Source organism: Apostichopus japonicus, chromosome 18, assembly GCF_037975245.1.
Source record: "Apostichopus japonicus isolate 1M-3 chromosome 18, ASM3797524v1, whole genome shotgun sequence".
NCBI classification, from domain to species: Eukaryota; Metazoa; Echinodermata; class Holothuroidea; order Aspidochirotida; family Stichopodidae; genus Apostichopus; species Apostichopus japonicus.
Genome location: NC_092578.1, coordinates 8,929,544 through 8,947,826, shown reverse-complemented (window position 1 = coordinate 8,947,826; position 18,283 = coordinate 8,929,544). Strand labels below are relative to the sequence as shown.

Below are 18,283 nucleotides of genomic sequence, written 5' to 3'. Positions count from 1 at the left end.
TGAAGTCGGTTTTGCAACTTTGGAATTCAAGGGTACCGCTTATACCGGAAATGACAGTTACCGAATCTGTTCAATGGAATCAGAATATAAATGCTAGTTCGAAGTACTTTTATAAACCATAGCCCATGAAAGCCATGATAGGCTATACAAACCTTCAAACATTCTATAGCATTACCAATGAATACCCTACAACCATGGCGGTGAGCAGGCGAGGCGGAACGGAAAAATTATTGGGGGACTAATGTGTGGAGACCATCTAAGCGGAGCGCCACCATCGGTTGGCGCGGAGCGTACAAGAAAAGTTTGGGTTTTTCAAACCCCCAGATGGCCGGAAACGGCACTTCCCGAGTGTTTTATGCTGCGAATACCTAGCCCTAAAATATGGGTCTCAAGCCTGCAATTTCTCAGATTGCACGTAAAAGTCTGTAAATACATTGTAATTTGTATATTCGATAATGTTTTAAGAGAGTACCTATTACTCGTAGTGTACTCGCAAAGACGTTTTTGAGTGTAGTAAGGGCAGTGGCGGAGCTAGGGGTATTGGTCGGGGGGGGGGCAAGAATGGTCTGTAGGGGCGCTTTCGACACTATCTAAGAGCGCCACCACAGGTTGGCGCGGAGCGTACAGAAATTTTTTGAGTAAAGATACTCCCTAGATTGCAGGAAATGACCCTTTCCGGGCCTTGCTAATTTGCAGATAAACAGTGAATAAATAGGTGTCGTCTCCATTTTGTCGGAAAATTACACCAACAGAATATGACAAATAGCAATAGGTAGATGAGAGCGCAATAAAATAGTCAATAATCGCGAATAAGTAAAAAGTAGTGCTGAAAAGGGCGCCAGCAGTCCATTTGAGTCCGTCAGGGGAGGGGGGGGCATCCGCCCCCTGACTGTATATATGGACGCTCCGTCGGTAAGGGGATGTTGGAGAACTGGCTGAAATGAGGCAAGTCATTGGCCTAAGACGAAGTTACGCTTACCGGTACTCACATTCACTGCTTCCACTTTTCACGGGGCGTGAAGACGCGGTTGGGGTGACAATGTGGTCTAAAGCCAGGGGACGGGCCGAGGGTCCCCCGGCAATTACTAAAATTATTACACCTATATAGTATACGTGTGCATCGGACAGATCGACAAGTATGCATTGAAAAATGGGCAGATGCACGTTTCGGAGCCTTGGTAAATATTGGGGGGGGGGGGCTTATCATGCATTTGCCCCCTCAACTTTTTCATTGGGGGGGCTGAGCCCCCCAAGCCCCGCCGATTCCGCCGCCACTGTGAGAAAGAAGAGACAGCTCCGACCTCATGATCAGACTTTGTGATATTGTGAGATGTCGTAAACCTGTAATACATTAGCGGAATATCGATATATGTAGGAGTAACAGTGAGTTGAGGAAAAACTTTTCGTAGAGGGCAAGTTCTTTCAACAGCAGTCAAATTAAATATTGAGATGAAGAAATTCCTGAGTGGAAATATCCATGACTGGAAGTTAAGGGGGGGGGGGTGTCAGGGCGATGAAGGGGTGTGGGGAATGTGAATGGGTGGGGGAATGAGTGCAGCATGAGCGGTCTGCATGTCGGTATTAAAATTCACAGAAAATATATATAAAGTGGCCGGGTTCTTCTCCTCACCATACGTCGATCCCCATTCGCTCATTTCGATCTACACGAGAATACACACAACTTGCAGTATATACTTTGACCTACCAAAAGTATATCCCACTATAACTACGGCACTCTCTTGCACTTGCTTCATGACGTCACATCGCTAAGAAAGTGTGTGAGGGGAGGGGGGTGGGAGAGGGCGGCGTTCATCCGCCGCCAGCCTCGGGCAAACTAGATCCTTCAAATATCGTGTGACCCAACACAAATATGGCCTTCAGCCGCGATACTTTTACCACTATTTTAATAATGCAATGTGACTTGCAGGGTTTGAATTATTTTGTGCAAAATCTAACGAAAGTAACATATTGCGCACGTCGCCCTGAGCACTCTGCGATTATGGGAAAATGTGTACCTTTCCATGGGCGTCGCTTTATCTTTTGTGCGGGCGGGAATGGGAGGGGAGGGGTGGGGGGTAGAGGTTATTACGGCCACTTGCTTAATAGGGACACTGATTCAAGTTCGAACCCTTCCACACACTTTTGTGGTTTGGAGCCCTTAGTGCAAGGTCACCAGAGAACTTGCCTTTTGGTAATTGTTTTAATTACTTAGATTCACACACAAGTGCCTTTTGGTGGGGTGCAGGAATATGTCCACGGCCCGCAGTTTGCCCAATTTTGCTTATGATCCATACGGCCAAGGATCGTACAGGATCATATTAGGATCGTATAATAACGAACGCCGCCCTCTCCCATCGTTACAGGATCGTATTAGGATCGTATTAGGCCAGCGTATCACACGCCACGCCCCCTTCAATCAGCACATCGACGCCCGTGTACGTTTAAATTTGTGTAAATGTAATCACCAGGTAAAAGGCAGACCTAAACCCGGATATCATTACTTTACCATCGTCATGAAACAGACCGAATCAGTGACTCGGTATCGACTTCACCTACTTCTTCTATCGAACTTCCTCAACCATGGAGGTAAAAGCAGACCTCCATGCCTCAACTAAGTTAGTGTAGATTCGATAACTTTTGTTAAAACTTGGTATTACGTAATATTTGTTAGTGACGTTTTTACCGCATGATTGGTCAAGGGGCTCTACTTCGTGGAAAGTGAAGTGCTGTGTAAATAGTCAGTAACACACAACATTATTTGCATGGGACAGGTCTGAGTAGGGAATCGGAAGTGGTAAGGACGAACACTTGCATTGGCTGCTCTGACAAAAGAGTATATCACTAGAAGGATTTCATATTTCTTGGTGTAGAGTCGGTCATTCTCTTCTTGCAAAATTAAAGGTAACCTCTATATACTTTTAATTGGATATTTTTACCCCGTGAGCTTGTAATCTTCATATTTGCCTTCATGAATTATTACTTGGTGTTGCCGTAAACTTCTTATGGATTTTGGGAGGTACCTTTGAACGACAGTTGTTGTGTGATTAATTCGATAGTACGATTTGACTGTAGGGCCGACGTTTAACTCTGTTACGGTGTTAGTCCAAGCATGGAGGTCTGTTTTTTCCTCCATGGTCTCGGTTATGGGGGTATTTAGGAAGAAGAAAAAGTGTAGGCCTAAGTCTGATGTCGATTAATGCCATAGGCCAGAGTTATTGCTAGGTCTTTAATTTCGTTAGCCTTTCTGCTAGGCCATGTGGATTTTTGGTCCGATACTGTAGGTTAGTAACGTTAGGCAGTATAATGCCTCATTTGCTGATCATGGCTAAATGAAGAAAGCTACTGTACTGCAATTCAAACCTGGTTGACTTAGGCCTCTAGGCCTAAGTTTCAGTGGAACTTTTATTTCGAATGTAACTTTGTGAGAGTGAGAGTGTCTCACTCTCACTTACGACACTGGTACTTACAGTTTTGTAGTGTATCATCATTATAAAGCAGTGGAACAACCAATATATAAATGAAATGAACAAGCAGGACCTGTTAAGTTGAAATGGCCATCTCTAACATCAACATGCAAACTGAAGTTCAAGGCTATGTATATTATTGTGGGCAGGCAGCAGACTTGGTGGGTTGGTAAATGGTCCACCTTTCCTGTGATGTAAAAGGCCTTGTCATTCTGGGCTTCTTCCAGTCACTTTTACCATACATGTGCGAGTTTGTAGTCCCTCCCCAGCCACCGCATCTCAATTTCATTCTTTGAGTTTGACATTATTGAAAATGTGCTGCATGGTATCTGTGGGCTGCTACATATTATATTTTTCATAGGCCCTGTCCTAACTATGGGTTTTTTATAAAACCAATGAGCCCCTGTACTCGTATCGATCATGCAGAAGTGTTCACATGTACAGTAGTTCTAACAGAACCCTCCTAAGTGGCATTCCTACTGTAGGCCTACAGTACAACTCAACTGCAATTCTGCAGTGGTCGTTTAGTACAGTAAATTTGGCTCAACTGACTGGAATTCAATGCCTCCATTGTCTAAGAAAGTTGACTTCTGTTGTTAGCTTTAAATCAACATGTATATTAACTTAATTCCTTTTTAAGTCAGACCTTTTGTTAGTATGTGTATTGTGTATTTGATCTTAATAGATATATGATTTAGATGCAGTGCGTCGCCAGACTTTTCAATCTGGGGGGGGGGGGTACACGGAGGGCACAGCACTTAATTAGGGGGCACAATGTTTATTTGTGAATGCCGTACTGGGGGAGGGGTCTATGGGGAGGGTGCACCACCCTCCCCATTGAGAAATTTTTGATTAATTAAGGGTCCTTAGATGTAATCTGGTGCTGTAATTTGCATTTTATCTGTCCGATATTTATGTTTTTTAATTAAGGCGGATAAAAAAGTTATACAAAACATGGAAATTAACCCTTCACGCTTTGATAAGTTGTGTAAATAAGAGTGTTGAAAATTGAAATGAAAGCAGGGTAGTTGTAACAATTCACTCTGGGGCCTCTGTGACCTTGTTAGGGAGATAACAACATACGATGGTCGGTGGAAAGAAGATTTTCTGAAGAATATAATACATTTCATCCTTTGTAAAAATAGTTTTTGTTTGAATAATTTTGTTTAACACTACAAATTGCATCTGGGAGGTCACAATTTTTTTGGGGAAGTGCATGTGCCCCCCAGGCCCCCATTGGCGATGCCACTGTTTAGATGGTTGCTCATATAAAGTGCAAACTTGTGTATTATTTTGAGTAGTACTTAGTTACTGTAGCATAAATTTGCAATATGTTTAGTTACAGTAGTTGGGAACCTCGTCGTTTAAGCTAAACTGTTATTGACTTTCCTCTTTGTAGTTTCACAGCAGAATGTCAAACAAGTCTTACTGTATAGTATGTGCCCAATGCCCATTTCTTAACAGGTCGGGTGTTATTGTGGCCTTGTAGACCTTTACTAAACTTCTTCAAGTATACAAATTGGCCAATTGAAATGATTAATAGTTTACCCATAAAATGCACACGTAAGCATGGAGTCCAATGTGCTAGCATTAAATTGTTCCATAAAACTCCTAATCATCTTAAACTACTCTTGGTTTTTTGCTGTGATCACAAATTCACAATCCATCGTAATGGTACCAACTTTATGTCAAGTGCTAGTCTAATATAACAGGGGATGCATAATAAACACAACACAAGTAAAGTAAGATTTCCAGTAATATTATTATTGTAGAGATCAAATAGTATAATAATGTAATCCGAATAGATGAATAACAGTACAGTACTTTGTAATAAAGTAAAATGCAAAGAAATGAAGTAAAACTGTACAGTATAAGAGTAAAATATAAAGTAACTTGGTGTATCACGAAGAGGACGCTGGAGTAACTCTGTGGAGAAAGCTTCCCTGCATCAATTTATACTTGCCAGCAAACAAAGCTTAAGATAATCCCTGACCACACAAAACAGCCAACAAAAGAAGCACCAGTGGGAAAAAAGCTAAAGTAGTGATTCTGGTCAGCTGAACCTGAATGCTACCCCCAAGACCAGATAAACAGGAAGGACATACTGTACCCTATTGTGTTGATAGTTTATGGTCAGCTAAATGAAGATGACCAGAAGAAAATAAAAGAGTGGTCTGAATCTATGTGATAATAAGATGACCAAATTTCTGTTCAGATGACCAAAATCAGCTGCTCGGAGGTTTTCGTGCAGTTGACTAATTTGTTAATATCAAATCAAAATTGCATTGTTACTAAATAGACCCAACTACTGTAGGTAAACGATAAATCGCTAGCACCACCAAGCTGATCAATGTTCTATTCATCAACCATCAACCAACACATCTCTGTTACATTGACATACTGTTCATCCTGTACAGTACAGTGACATCCTACAGTGACACACTGTACATTGACGTACAGTACTGTTCATCCTGCAGTGATGTACTGTACATCCTACAGTGACGTACTGTTCATCTTGCAGTGACGAACTGTTCATCCTGCAGTGATGTACTGTACATCCTACAGTACAGTGACATCCTGCAGTGACATACTGTACATTGACGTACAGTACTGTACATCCTGCAGTGACGTACTGTACATCCTACAGTGACGTAGTGTACATCCTACAGTGACATACTGTACATCCTACAGTGATGTACTGTTCATCTTGCAGTGACGTACTGTTCATCCTGCAGTGATGTACTGTACATCCTACGGTGACGTAGTGTTCATCCTACAGTGAGGTACTGTACATCCTACAGTGACGTACTGTTCATCTTGCAGTGACGTACTGTTCATCCTGTAGTGATGTACTGTACATCCTACAGTACAGTGACATCCTGCAGTGACATACTGTACATTGACGTACAGTACTGTACATCCTGCGGTGACGTACTGTACATCCTACAGTGACGTACTGTACATTGACGTACTGTAAATCCTACATTGATGTACTGTTCATTTATCCTATGTGCAGTGACATACTGTCATTGTTATTTTGCTACATTTCTTCGAACAATAACATTTACCGAACAGTCAGACAACCAAATTGTAAGGCCTGGTCAAATCCGAGCGACTACCAGAAATAATATTCCTTACACATTTGCCTTGCTGCTGTTCTTCAACTTGCAGTAGCCTACAGACAAGATCATAGATGCACTCATGAAGTAGTTATCCTATTTACATCATTAACAGTTATCTTTCCACTTTCCTTGACTTGCAACATTCGGGCTGATTGTACAGTTTACAGCTCTGTACTTTACAGTCACAATTAATTTTGACCACACCTGGAGTTTGTTGAGAAACAGAGTAATTTCTCTGGGAAGATATTGATAGTTGTGTCTATATATGGGTACCTACAGTGAATAACAGAAATGTCACAGGGTCACAGAGAGCACCTGTAACTACTGTATTGGCATTGAATATACTGTATACTCAGATATCCTTTTTTTGTGGTTAGTTGATTCAGGAAGGGCCTTGTAACTTGGGGTTTGTGACCTAGGAAGTCCTTGTATTGTTTAATCATATGACCACTGAAAAATGACCTTCATATGTTGAAAGGATATATGGGTCAGATCCAAAATCTCTGCCAATGTTATGGACGGAATTCACAGAGATAAAGTCCCATCAAAAATAGTGTGAGAGTTAGTATTTGGTAAGGTATGCATGATTGATCTAAGTTGGGATACCTCTACCATATAACGGAAAAAAATTAATTGGGTAGTGCAATATTAGTCTGAATATGCAAATTAGGTGTTCGTTATGGACGGAATCAGAAAAATGATCGATATCCACCAACCTTCATAGTGGGTCAAAACTCTGTGAAGTGTTCAGGATTTCAAAGTATCAGGCACTTTTCATCACAGGCCTGGTACCTTAGCTTTATCATACTCCCACTCATAATCTTCAATGTACCTCTATTAACCCACTACCCCAAACCAAAATTCTGTGTTATGGACGGAATGTACAACGTTATGGACGGAAGGTTTTGTCCTGATTTAGGATCAACTCTTGAATTGTGAAGTGTGTGTTATAAGTTAATACTTATGGCCAATATGTGTAATAATATCAAATAAAATTGAATTTATTATAAGAAGGGAAAGAGCTAGTCCTGAAATAGGAATTGTTATGGACGGAATGTTATGGACGGAAAGTATTGAATTAGCCTGAAATGAATTGCTACAGCACATGAAAAGTTTCACTCTTGCTGAAGGTACTCATCAGGTGGCTTTCAGCACTATAAGCAGAGGCTGTCAGTACTTTTCCCATTTGTTTTTTTCACTTTTGTGGCTTCACCTCCTTCAAACAATGCCAATGCAATCAAAGTTTCACCAGTCTGCAAAGCTTGTATGAAAGAAAACAACACATGCAAATAAAACTGTGGACATGGGAGGCCTGTATGGTTGAACAGTCATGAAAATTTGAAATAGACTTTTCAATCTCAACAAAATACATCGATTCATATTTGTCAAAATTTTTCGTAACCATCACGGCTCACAATCTCTTTGAAACTTGTCCCTAATATATTCAACCACCTTTGTTGCAATTCCCACTTTGCTACTTGAAATTAGGAGGACAGGCTGTTCTAGTTTCCCCATGATCATTCCTAGTGGGATATTTGTCTCAGGTGATGGCCAGAAGAAAGTATTGGTAGGGCCCTTAGGGTGTAGGAAGGAGACATAGACATCATAACTGTCAACTGATATTTGGTCCACCTTTTCCAACCACCAGTCTCCTTCATACACAAAAACCATGTTGCATAAGGATGACAACTTGGATTTATAAGGGTCATTTCGTGTCAAATCAAGAATGGCTGTTGCTGCACCCTCTCCAAAAATTCCCAAATTTTTTGTATGATTGGACCATCATGAAATAAGCATATTCTGAAAATTTCAGTTGCATTTCCAGCCGATTTATCAGACTTTGAAATTCCGCAATTTGTCGCCACCATGGCATTTTCTTGACTTTTGAGGTCTCATTTCTCAGCAATTAACCATTCTACTACCTTTCTATTACAGATGCCTATAGAGTCTATCCCATAGAATAGGAAAATAAAAAATTAGGCTACAAAAATATTGTCTTGTGGAGTTAGGTCCACTAGTGTCAAAAATTACGATTTTTGTACTTTTCACTAAAAAATGTGCTAATTTTAGTGATGAATTGCTCCTAAACCATTGCTTCAGGGTACTTGATTCTTTCAGAGGTTATTATGTCTGGTACAAACATTACAAAATAATGATTACAATGTTTTCCTATGATATGTTTGCAAGTTGTGCTACTGTAAAGTTGCTATTTCATGCTGCGATTCAGCATGAGGTAGGAGTTTTGATGCCAATTTTTTACCAAAGTAACCATGTTAGAGCTGTCAGGGTTTTATACTTCAACTATAAGTATAAAGTTCTTACCCCTAAACAAATTTCAGGGTTCTAGCTGTTCTCAATAATAATTTAAGAAGTTGCTAAGCTGCTCCGATGTACAAAAGAGGTCGTCTTTGACAGCCAATAACTCAAAATGCGTAATGTTGAAAAATCTGATAATTTTTTCTGGAAGAGATATAGTACCACCCTGTTTGTACAAAAAATTTCAGGAGGGTGTTTTGCCTTAGTTTGAAATGAAAAATCCTCAAAGTTTGGGATTTTTACAGAAATTTCTTCTTTTCTTTTTTTTTTTTAAATTAGGGAAAACATCACCTGAAAGCCTAGAAAAATACTGTAATGTACATGTAAAAAAAGGTTTTCCATCCTAAATAACATTCATTCACATTTGATGGCTTTGATTTAACTTAATAAAAAACATTCTGCATAGTTTTTCCAAAGAAAGTAATTTCCATCCATAACATTCACATTCCGTCCATAACGTTTTCCTAATTCCATCCATAACACAGATGTTTCATTGAACCCCAGCTTATCAATATGCAGGAATCTGGTAATTTTTCACTTCATCCTTAATGGCATTGATAACCTTCAGAAGATTACATGCAAATTTTATCACTGAAGTGAACTTTAAAATTGCCAGGAGATTAATGACACCAGGTAGTGTTATGGACGGAATTAATGATTTTCTTCTCGATTAGCATCTTAATTAGGGATGCCCTACTTAATTTTTCCAAAAACTATTTTGGAGAGATCAGTACCATAAACAATTATTCAGGTGCAGATTCCTGTGAATTCCATCATTCCTTGCAGTTCAGTGGCACAAATTGCTGTTTCCGTCCATAACGCTGGTTTAAGTGCATTGTTGATATAATTAAGCAGTACTCGTTAACAAAAAAACATACAAATTTAATTTTTTTGCCAAGCAAGCTTAAATTGTTCTTCTTTTGGACAAACCTATCAAAATTGATAACTATGATCATCTAAATTTTAGCCCTGAGGTTGACAGGTTTTGGATCTGACCCATTGAGTCAATTGTGTTTCTATGAGCAATGTTTATTTTATCCATATACAGGTACAATAAGTATTACTTACTGTGTCATAAACTGTACAGACAGTATTTATTTGTTTGTTCTACTCTGTTTGCTCTACTCTTAGTATATCTCTGTTTGCTCTACTCTTTTGTACAGAAATTTCAATGCTAATCTTTGCATTCCCTGTCCACATCAAGAAGGCTTAAAGTACAGTAGCTTTAATATTTTAATCGATTTTCACCAATTTTGCACTACAGACTTAGCTGCTACAAAATTCACTGACTAAAATCTTACTGTACATGTGCAGTGTACTTCACAGTTGGCCACTATGGTACAGTAGCTTGAATCTCAGATTTTCTTCTCAATATAATAAAGCAATTCTTAAAAGCATTGAAAATGCCCAGTTTGCTCTATGCAAGTGTATTCCAATATCAAAAATGTGTTCCAGTATAAAAATCTCCAGGTTCCTGACACCAATGTTGATGCTTTTCTGTGGAAACTTAAGTTTTACACCTTTTTTTTTGGGGGGGGGGGGAGGAGGGGGGATGGGTGGAGGGATGGTTTGCCAGGTCTGAAAGCCTTACTTCAACCTAACCATTTAACCTCTTTTGTCCTGTTCAGGATCTATCCCAATGACGGGACAGATGTATTTCAGTTGGGTCCTCAGAGCATGTGTAGCTCTGACAGTGTGCATCTCTTTGACATATGCACAGACCTCAACCACCACAGGTAAGAACAAGTTTTATTGTACTACTACTTCTACTACTGTACTTTAAAAGTGTGAAAAATCAGCAAGTTCCAGGGACTGAATGGACCGATGATATGCCAAACATCCACCTCTGATCACTGGGGGATCAATGGGGATCACTGGGGGATCACTGAGGATCATGGGGGGGAGATTAAACTATTGCATATTACTTACACTTTTTAGTAGTGCTCAACCATATTTAAGCAACATTTTTGCAACATAAAGCTTGTTCAAAGCAAAAAACATATAAACATCAAAAGCACCTCCGCTTCTTCTTCCCTCCGAATGAAAAAGACGAAAAGGCTAATTGTTGATACATGATCACAACAAGTATGGTATTTACATGATCAGAGAGATATGCCAAATGGTTTCCTGTTCACTATGCGGAAGGTCTGTCCTGGTTTTTCTGAAAAAGCCTGTTAAAGCAGTCATCAGTTTTGATAGAAAATGACCCCTTGAGGTCCTGGAACTGTAAATTCTCACCCATGTATTCAATATCTCTTGTAACACAGGTTATTGTAAACAGTTCAGGATGTACGTATACCCATTACTTCTCATTTTGTTGTACAAGTATGAACACATGAGCAAAATACATTATGGAACCACAAACTGCTATTAAAAACTTTTCATTTTACAGGAAGCGTTTTAAAAGCAGTTTATTTTTTATAATCCCTGCAGGGCACTGTAGGGCAAAAGTGCAAAAATGAGCCTCTCTCCATTATGGCATTAAATAAATAAATAGTGTGAAGAGAAATCTTACAAGTTTAAATTAGTGAATACAATTATATGTTGACTATATTTACCAGATACTTATCAATTGTTTGAAGCAAAATCATTAACAAATACTTTCATTACTCTTGTTAGAAGGTTTATGCTTAGAACTGTTAGTACAATACATCTGTAACGTATGGTTATTGCTCTATCGTGAACCTGTTGGTTTTCCCTTGTGGACTCATCTTGTTCTTTTAAAATCTTTTATTACTACTTTTTTCCTTTTTTCTTTGTCATTTTCAAATTTTGTACTTTACAGTACCAGTATTAGGAGACCCCACAAGCTGTTACCTTCCCGATTTCGGTGAGGGATTCCTTTGTGCGTCAACAGGTTTTTGTATTTCACGAAAGTACCGGTGTGACTACTTCGATGACTGTGGTACAGGGGAAGATGAGCTCGGATGTCAAGGTCAGTTTTCTTACAGGACTGTTTTTCATTTGTTTGTGTGAAAGGGAATCTAATATTGATAACAGATTTGAAAAGGTTGTTCACCTCGGCTAGTACAATGACGGTGACCAACTCATGCATACATTACGTACATTCAGATTCCAAAAGAATTGTATTGCATTAATCAAGTGAAAGCTGAATGCGAAAGACACTGTATTAAACTTGAAATGCTTTAGAGACTGTTAGTTTTGGGCAGTAAGAGTTGCGTACACTAGCCTGCAGGCCGTCAAAACGTCAGGATCAACGTTTACTTATGAGTGCATACTTATCGTAAAAGAGATATTGAGCTGCCAAATTAAATTAGAAACAACCTGGATGGTTTAGACTACTGAACATACAATGTGTTAACATGTAATTTATGCTTTCTGTTTTAGGTGGGGGGTGGGGAGGAGGAAAGGGGTGGACAGATTTTTGTATTAATGTACCTGGCAATATGTGCAGTATTCTCTGTTGTTAATGCAAGCTTTGCGTCACCAGATCTATGGTAGGGAATACAATTTAAAATTCAGCTTTAATGCATAATTCCCCCCCCCCCCACCACAAAGAAAATGATTAAAGCTCTTGTTAGATTTTGGGAAAGACTAAATCACAAGGATCTCTACTGTACTACATGAAATGATGTGAATTCATGTCAATTTTGTTTTTTCCCTTTCTAGGAAACGGTTTCTTTGAGTGCAGCTGCAGAGCTACCAAGATCAAAAGTATGACTTAAGAAATGCATATCTCAGACATGTATACATGTAGGACACTGCATGATACAGAAATGCAATACCCACCCCCCCCCCCTTACCTCTCCACTCACACATACAAGAGTGCCATGACAAAGTTGTATATTTTGTTTGAAAATGCTCATAGATCTGAGCATGTCATTTCTGTTAAAGGTGAACCTTGAAAGTGACAGTTTATATCTTTCTGTTGTACCTGTCATAACAGCTGTATCATGTATGAACTAGGAAAGTGTAGCGATGATCAGTGACATTATAACCAGTCATGACCCCCCACCCCACCCCTATCAACAAACCAAATTTTAAAAGTGAAGTGACTTGAACAGTTTGGCAAAGTTGTTGCCCAGTTGAGACTCTAGTCCTCCATGACTGACCCCTCTCAAGTTGAAAATTCAGCAGCTGACTTGGATCAACCTTAAAATGTAATGACTTGTTGCAGTACACAGGTCTCTGGCAATGGTTCCTTCATGCTTGAGTTCTTAGCGTCCATATTTTGTGGTATAGGATATGAGCTGTCTTTCTCTCGGGACTGCTAGCTAAAGTTGGATACCAGTTGAGCACTTAAATATAAAGTGTGCTTTTGGTGTCAAAATAATGAGAGAGTTCTTGAATTACATGTGATGGTGGTCCCATGCAATTAATCAAATATATATGTTGATTTCAAGCACAGATTAAATCATTGTGAATTGTATTTCAAATTAAATTTCTGGAAGGCAGGTTCTAAACTTCCTTAAAAGGCCATTGAAATATTGACCTGAAATATGCTAGAGAAGTCAAGTAATGGTCACAATTCTCCAGATTAAAACAGCATTTTATTGGCACCACTCTAAAGGTATTTTTTTAATTTAATTTTTTATCTGAGACTCTTAATTGTGTAATTTTAACATCCCTTGAATGTCTGGAAATAATTTTTGAGCTTCAGAACCACCAGACAAAATACCTTGTAAAGCTTTAAGGAAAATTTTGCATGAGAATGCTGTTAATTTGGGGCCAAACATTATAGCGATGATCTTTTGAGCTGCGTAATGAAATCCATTTGATGAAAGCCACCAGTAAAAGATACCAATCTTGATGCGTTTAAATCATCTTTTTTGACACTAAGACTTTACGTAGGTAGGGTTTGAAAGAGCCGTATATACTGTATATGAACCTGAAATGTAAGTCAGTCCTACTGAATTTTTAGCATCTGCAATACTAATTTGGAAGTTATGGAACCCACAGAAGACTACTGTACTGTATGCATTTCCAAACCCTTATATTAATGTAGAAATGCTATTTGCAGTCAGGACAAGCCGTACATGTTGTGTGAATGTTGAAAGTCTCAATTAAAGTACATGACCCAAAATACTGTACAAGCAAATTCAAAATTCCCAATAATGCAAACACATCGTGTCATCTACAGTACTATATATAGCCATATATGCCATGTGTTTAAAATACAGCTTGGAAATAGTTACTAGTAATGCTGAAAACGTTTTGATTTGTTTTATTTTTCGAAAATTTTGTGAAAGCATTATGCCATCAACAATACTTCTGTATTGTTTAAGTACTGCGTCAGGCGTTTAAATGGCAGGAACTAAGTTCACCAATTTTGCTCAAAATTTTGAATTGTGTTTCCTGAATGAGGTTTTGAATTTACTGTACTGAACATCACCAAGGTTTTTTTGTTGCTATATATATTTTTCTCTAATAATTTGACCTTCTGCTTGAATTGTCTGGCAACTATCATCAGCTTGTAGACTTGATGTGCAGTGTTCGATTTTTCCGGTATCGCATTGTAAAATGCGATCCAAAACGACAAACTTGCGAGACATTTCCAAATCAGCATCGCACATTGTGCCGATTTGTGCGATACAAATTCCTAGTCAGATTTGGGAGCAAACACTCAAACCTTAACTTACGAACTGTCGATCACAATGTAGAAGTTATAATTTATTGAGTTTATACTCAATGTACAACTTATTCACTTGACCGTATAGCGAAAAAAAAAACCTGAAAAAATAATATCCTACCATAGTTAAGTGTAAAGCAAATAGCCGAACCACCTCGGCGGTTACGGATCTCACGTAACTAAAAGGTTCCCTGGCAACGTGCCAAAAAAATGTTAACAAACAGGTGTTACACAGGGGATGAGCTCACAGTTGTTGGGAAGGTACCTGGGCAAATTCGCAGCACATGTACTGTGGTACAGTAGTTGGGTATAGGGTTAAACACTGCAGTTGTAAAAATGTACGCATAGTGCACGCTATTCATTGTTAGGCAGGCAGTCTAGAAACGGGGCTTTGCTGAACGCTGTTTGTTTCATAATATCGGAAGTTTTGTAAGTTGCACTTTTTAAAGATTGAAAGACAGATTAAATCTCTTTTCATTTTATAACATAATATAGCTACACTGTACTTTAACTTGTCATTTTAATATTTTCATCAGTTTCGTGACAATTTAAATAAAAAAAGTTGTCAGTATTTTGCATCCTTAACTGCGATTTTTTTCATCGCCAGACATCGCAAAAAATGACAATAATTTTCGGGGGCTTTCGCCCCCAGGATCCCCACGAGGGGTTCTACCCCATGACCCCTCCATAGCCCTAAGACACTACGCCTTTATGCTCGCACGTTACGCGTGCTAGGCAGGCAAACACCGGCGGGAAATTGGCAGTGTGTTCGCGGGAAATTGAACAAGGTTTTCCAACACTGCTGAACTGTGCAGTTACTGTATGCATCATGTTCAAGGTTTTCACGGAGGCCTTTGAGGAAATGAATGGTTAGTACAGTGTATATATGCTGCACTAATGCTGTGTGTAGGCCAAGGTTCACAAAGGTCATTGGTTATATTCGCACGCCTTAGATGTGTTTTTAGATGTTACAGAGAGTCAGGTTTCCATGGATATTAATCGAAAATGAATCTGTTTTTACCTCCATGGTTTAACTGACGCTAAAGAAATGGATCGTCTTGGGCAGATTAACAAATCATTGCAAGTATAAATAAGTACAGGTAGCTCTGCTGTTAAAAAGAAAAGTTCAATATCGGTTTGCTGTTATCGGCAATTAGGCAAAATTTTACCGATACCGATATGCTGCCGATATTGCAAATATCGGCCGATACCGATATTGAAAACGATTATCGTAGCAACACTAGTATAAATAATAATAATAAACAAACATTTTCTAGTTAATACATTGATCGCCAAAATTTGGTCCGTTTTGTGGTAATTTCAAAACTGCTATTCAATATTGGGGAACTGCTATGCAACAAAAATATTGTATAGCAATTGTCGAAATTTGTTGCTATGTAATTTTTTGGCCATAAGTCGAACACTGTTGATGTGTCCCAGACACTATGTAGCTATTTTTCAATCAGCAGTCTCAATTCAAACACTGTATAGTACTACCTCGTTTGTACACAAGCTTCTACCCTGCGGGCATATTTATTGATGCAGAACGATTAAAAGCTTACATGTATGCTATATAGCTGTTTTTAGTTTTATCTTACATAAAATAATTTGTGCCTTTACATCTGGTCGATGCTGTGATATGTTAGTCATATTTTATGGTCTCTCAATCTGACCTCAGAGGTCAGGTTTATTAATATTCATGACAGATGCGAGCACATTTTTCTGATGCTTTAGACATCTCACTGAGTTTCTTTGGTTTATTTCTTTCGCTGGATGGCATAATAAATTGGAAGTGCATAAAACTTGTAATGCTCACGTGGTTGATAGAATATGCATATTAATTACTGCCAATTTTGTACCGGGTTCATACAGTATTTGCACAGTTATGATCAATATTAAATGCCATTCAAATTTGCATATTAATATAAACTCATTACATGCCTACTATATACATATGAGCCCTTGTTTTAAATTACTGTACCTGCTGCATTTTGACCCCCCAGCAGTTCATAGCAAACACTTTGCATTATATGAAGCACAGTGCCTTTAAGATGAACACTTTCAAACTTTTGTGATGGGTCAGTTTAAAAGGTCAAAGTTTATGGCATTGTGTTCCCACTGAAGGAAAGTGAAAATATGTTGCCACATTTCGTAGCTGACTGATGGGTGATTATTAAGGAGTTTTACAATATTTCTCACACTTTCCCATAGAGAAAAAAAATAAAATAAAAAAATAAACTCTTCCTGCAGCAACAATTGGTGCAATAATGGAATTATGAAAGCGTGTTTGTCTGAAAAAAAGCAAAGAGGGCAAGGGTTTGTTATTCTTTTGGAATGTCACTGCAGGTAAACAAGTTCTCCCAGGCTTACATTGATTTTGCAATAAAAAGCCCTGCAGATTTTATCAGACTATATATGTTTATATTTAAACAAGTATGAAATGGACAGCTTCTCTGTACATTAGAAAGTGGAGGGGCATGTCAGGAGGGAGTGGAGGGGCATGTCAGGAGGGAGTGGAGGGGCATGTCAGGAGGGAGTGAAGGGGCATGTCAGGAGGAAGTGGAGGGGCATGTCAGGAGGGAGTGGAGGGGCATGTCAGGAGGGAGTGGAGGTGCATGTCAGGAGGGAGTGGAGGGGCATGTCAGGAGGGAGTGGAGGGGCATGTCAGGAGGAAGTGGATGGGCATGTCAGGAGGGAGTGGAGGGGCATGTCAGGATGAAGGAAGAGGAAGTAGGGGAAGGGGATAGATCGGTGGGTGGGGCAGCTTAGGCTATAGCTCATCTCTTGGCAGTTTCTATGGTAGGGGTCATATATTGGGATATATACAGTATAGTGAAGGGGCCAGTAATTGACAACCTCACCAAACTGTCTCAGTGCTGACAACATTATCTTTACTTTGTTCCTATATGTACCACATCCACACAAATATCACAGTAGTTTCTAGAGGGCATGGGTGGCGATCCGTACTTCCGAGTGGGGGGGATATGACCTTGTTGACTATCTAAGCGTAGCGCCACCATGAGTTGGCGCGAAGCGTACAAGAAAATTTGGGGATTTACAAACCCTCTAGATGGCCGGAAACGGCACTTCCCAAGGTTTGCAAGCGGCATATACCCAACTTTAAAATAGGGATATCATGTCCGAAATATCTCATAATCAGGATCCAAAATACTTTTTTTTTAATTTCGGGTGTTATTTTGGGAAAATTGCCCCTGTCAATCTTGTTTCAGGCGCTACGTTAGAATGTTCGAGAGCTCTTTTATATTATTCGATGAAGAAAATGGCCTCATGCAGGCTATTATAGGCCTATACACATGCAATACACAATTACACATAGTTACATTCCTAGGTACCGATTGCTAGGGCATTCAGGTGAAACGTGTATTAAGCATTACCCTGGTAACATGAGATTCTCAGCTGTCCGAGAGAACATGTACGTGTGTAGGCCTACTATAGGGCCTATATGAATACTATGAGGGTGCATATATGTACTATATCAATACCGTGATAAAGATAAAGACGGTTTATTTGAAAAGATCGCACTGCATTTATGGTAGGCGAGAAATGAAGCTAAAAAAGAGCAGTACATTCACGATGATGCATAAATGTAGGCATGAAAATACTCTTATCCCTGGCATTTGGTGGGGGGGATATGGTGTATTACATCTCCTCCACCCATTTTCATGGGGGGATATATCCCCCCTTCCCCCCCAGGATCGCCGCCCATGCTAGAGGGCTCTACAGTAATGTGCCAACATTTAGGCACTGGTGGTCCAGTAAGATACAGTAGG

The 18,283-nt window shown here is 39.3% G+C and overlaps 1 protein-coding gene across 3 annotated transcripts in view; it reads left to right on the top strand.

Moving 5' to 3' along the window:
- Positions 1-2,513: 2,513 nt before the first annotated feature.
- The window catches only part of LOC139958418 (uncharacterized), a 71,447-nt gene continuing 55,677 nt past the window's right edge, over positions 2,514-18,283 (top strand). For 2 of the 3 annotated variants that reach the window (XM_071955486.1, XM_071955485.1), the window contains exons 1-4: positions 2,514-2,901; positions 10,531-10,638; positions 11,688-11,837; positions 12,533-12,577. In XM_071955486.1, coding sequence (XP_071811587.1) covers positions 10,542-10,638; positions 11,688-11,837; positions 12,533-12,577 — 292 coding nt within the window. In that variant the 5' untranslated portion in view covers positions 2,514-2,901; positions 10,531-10,541. The remainder of the gene's footprint in view (positions 2,902-10,530; positions 10,639-11,687; positions 11,838-12,532; positions 12,578-18,283) is intronic. The other variant, XM_071955487.1, reaches the window with a different exon arrangement.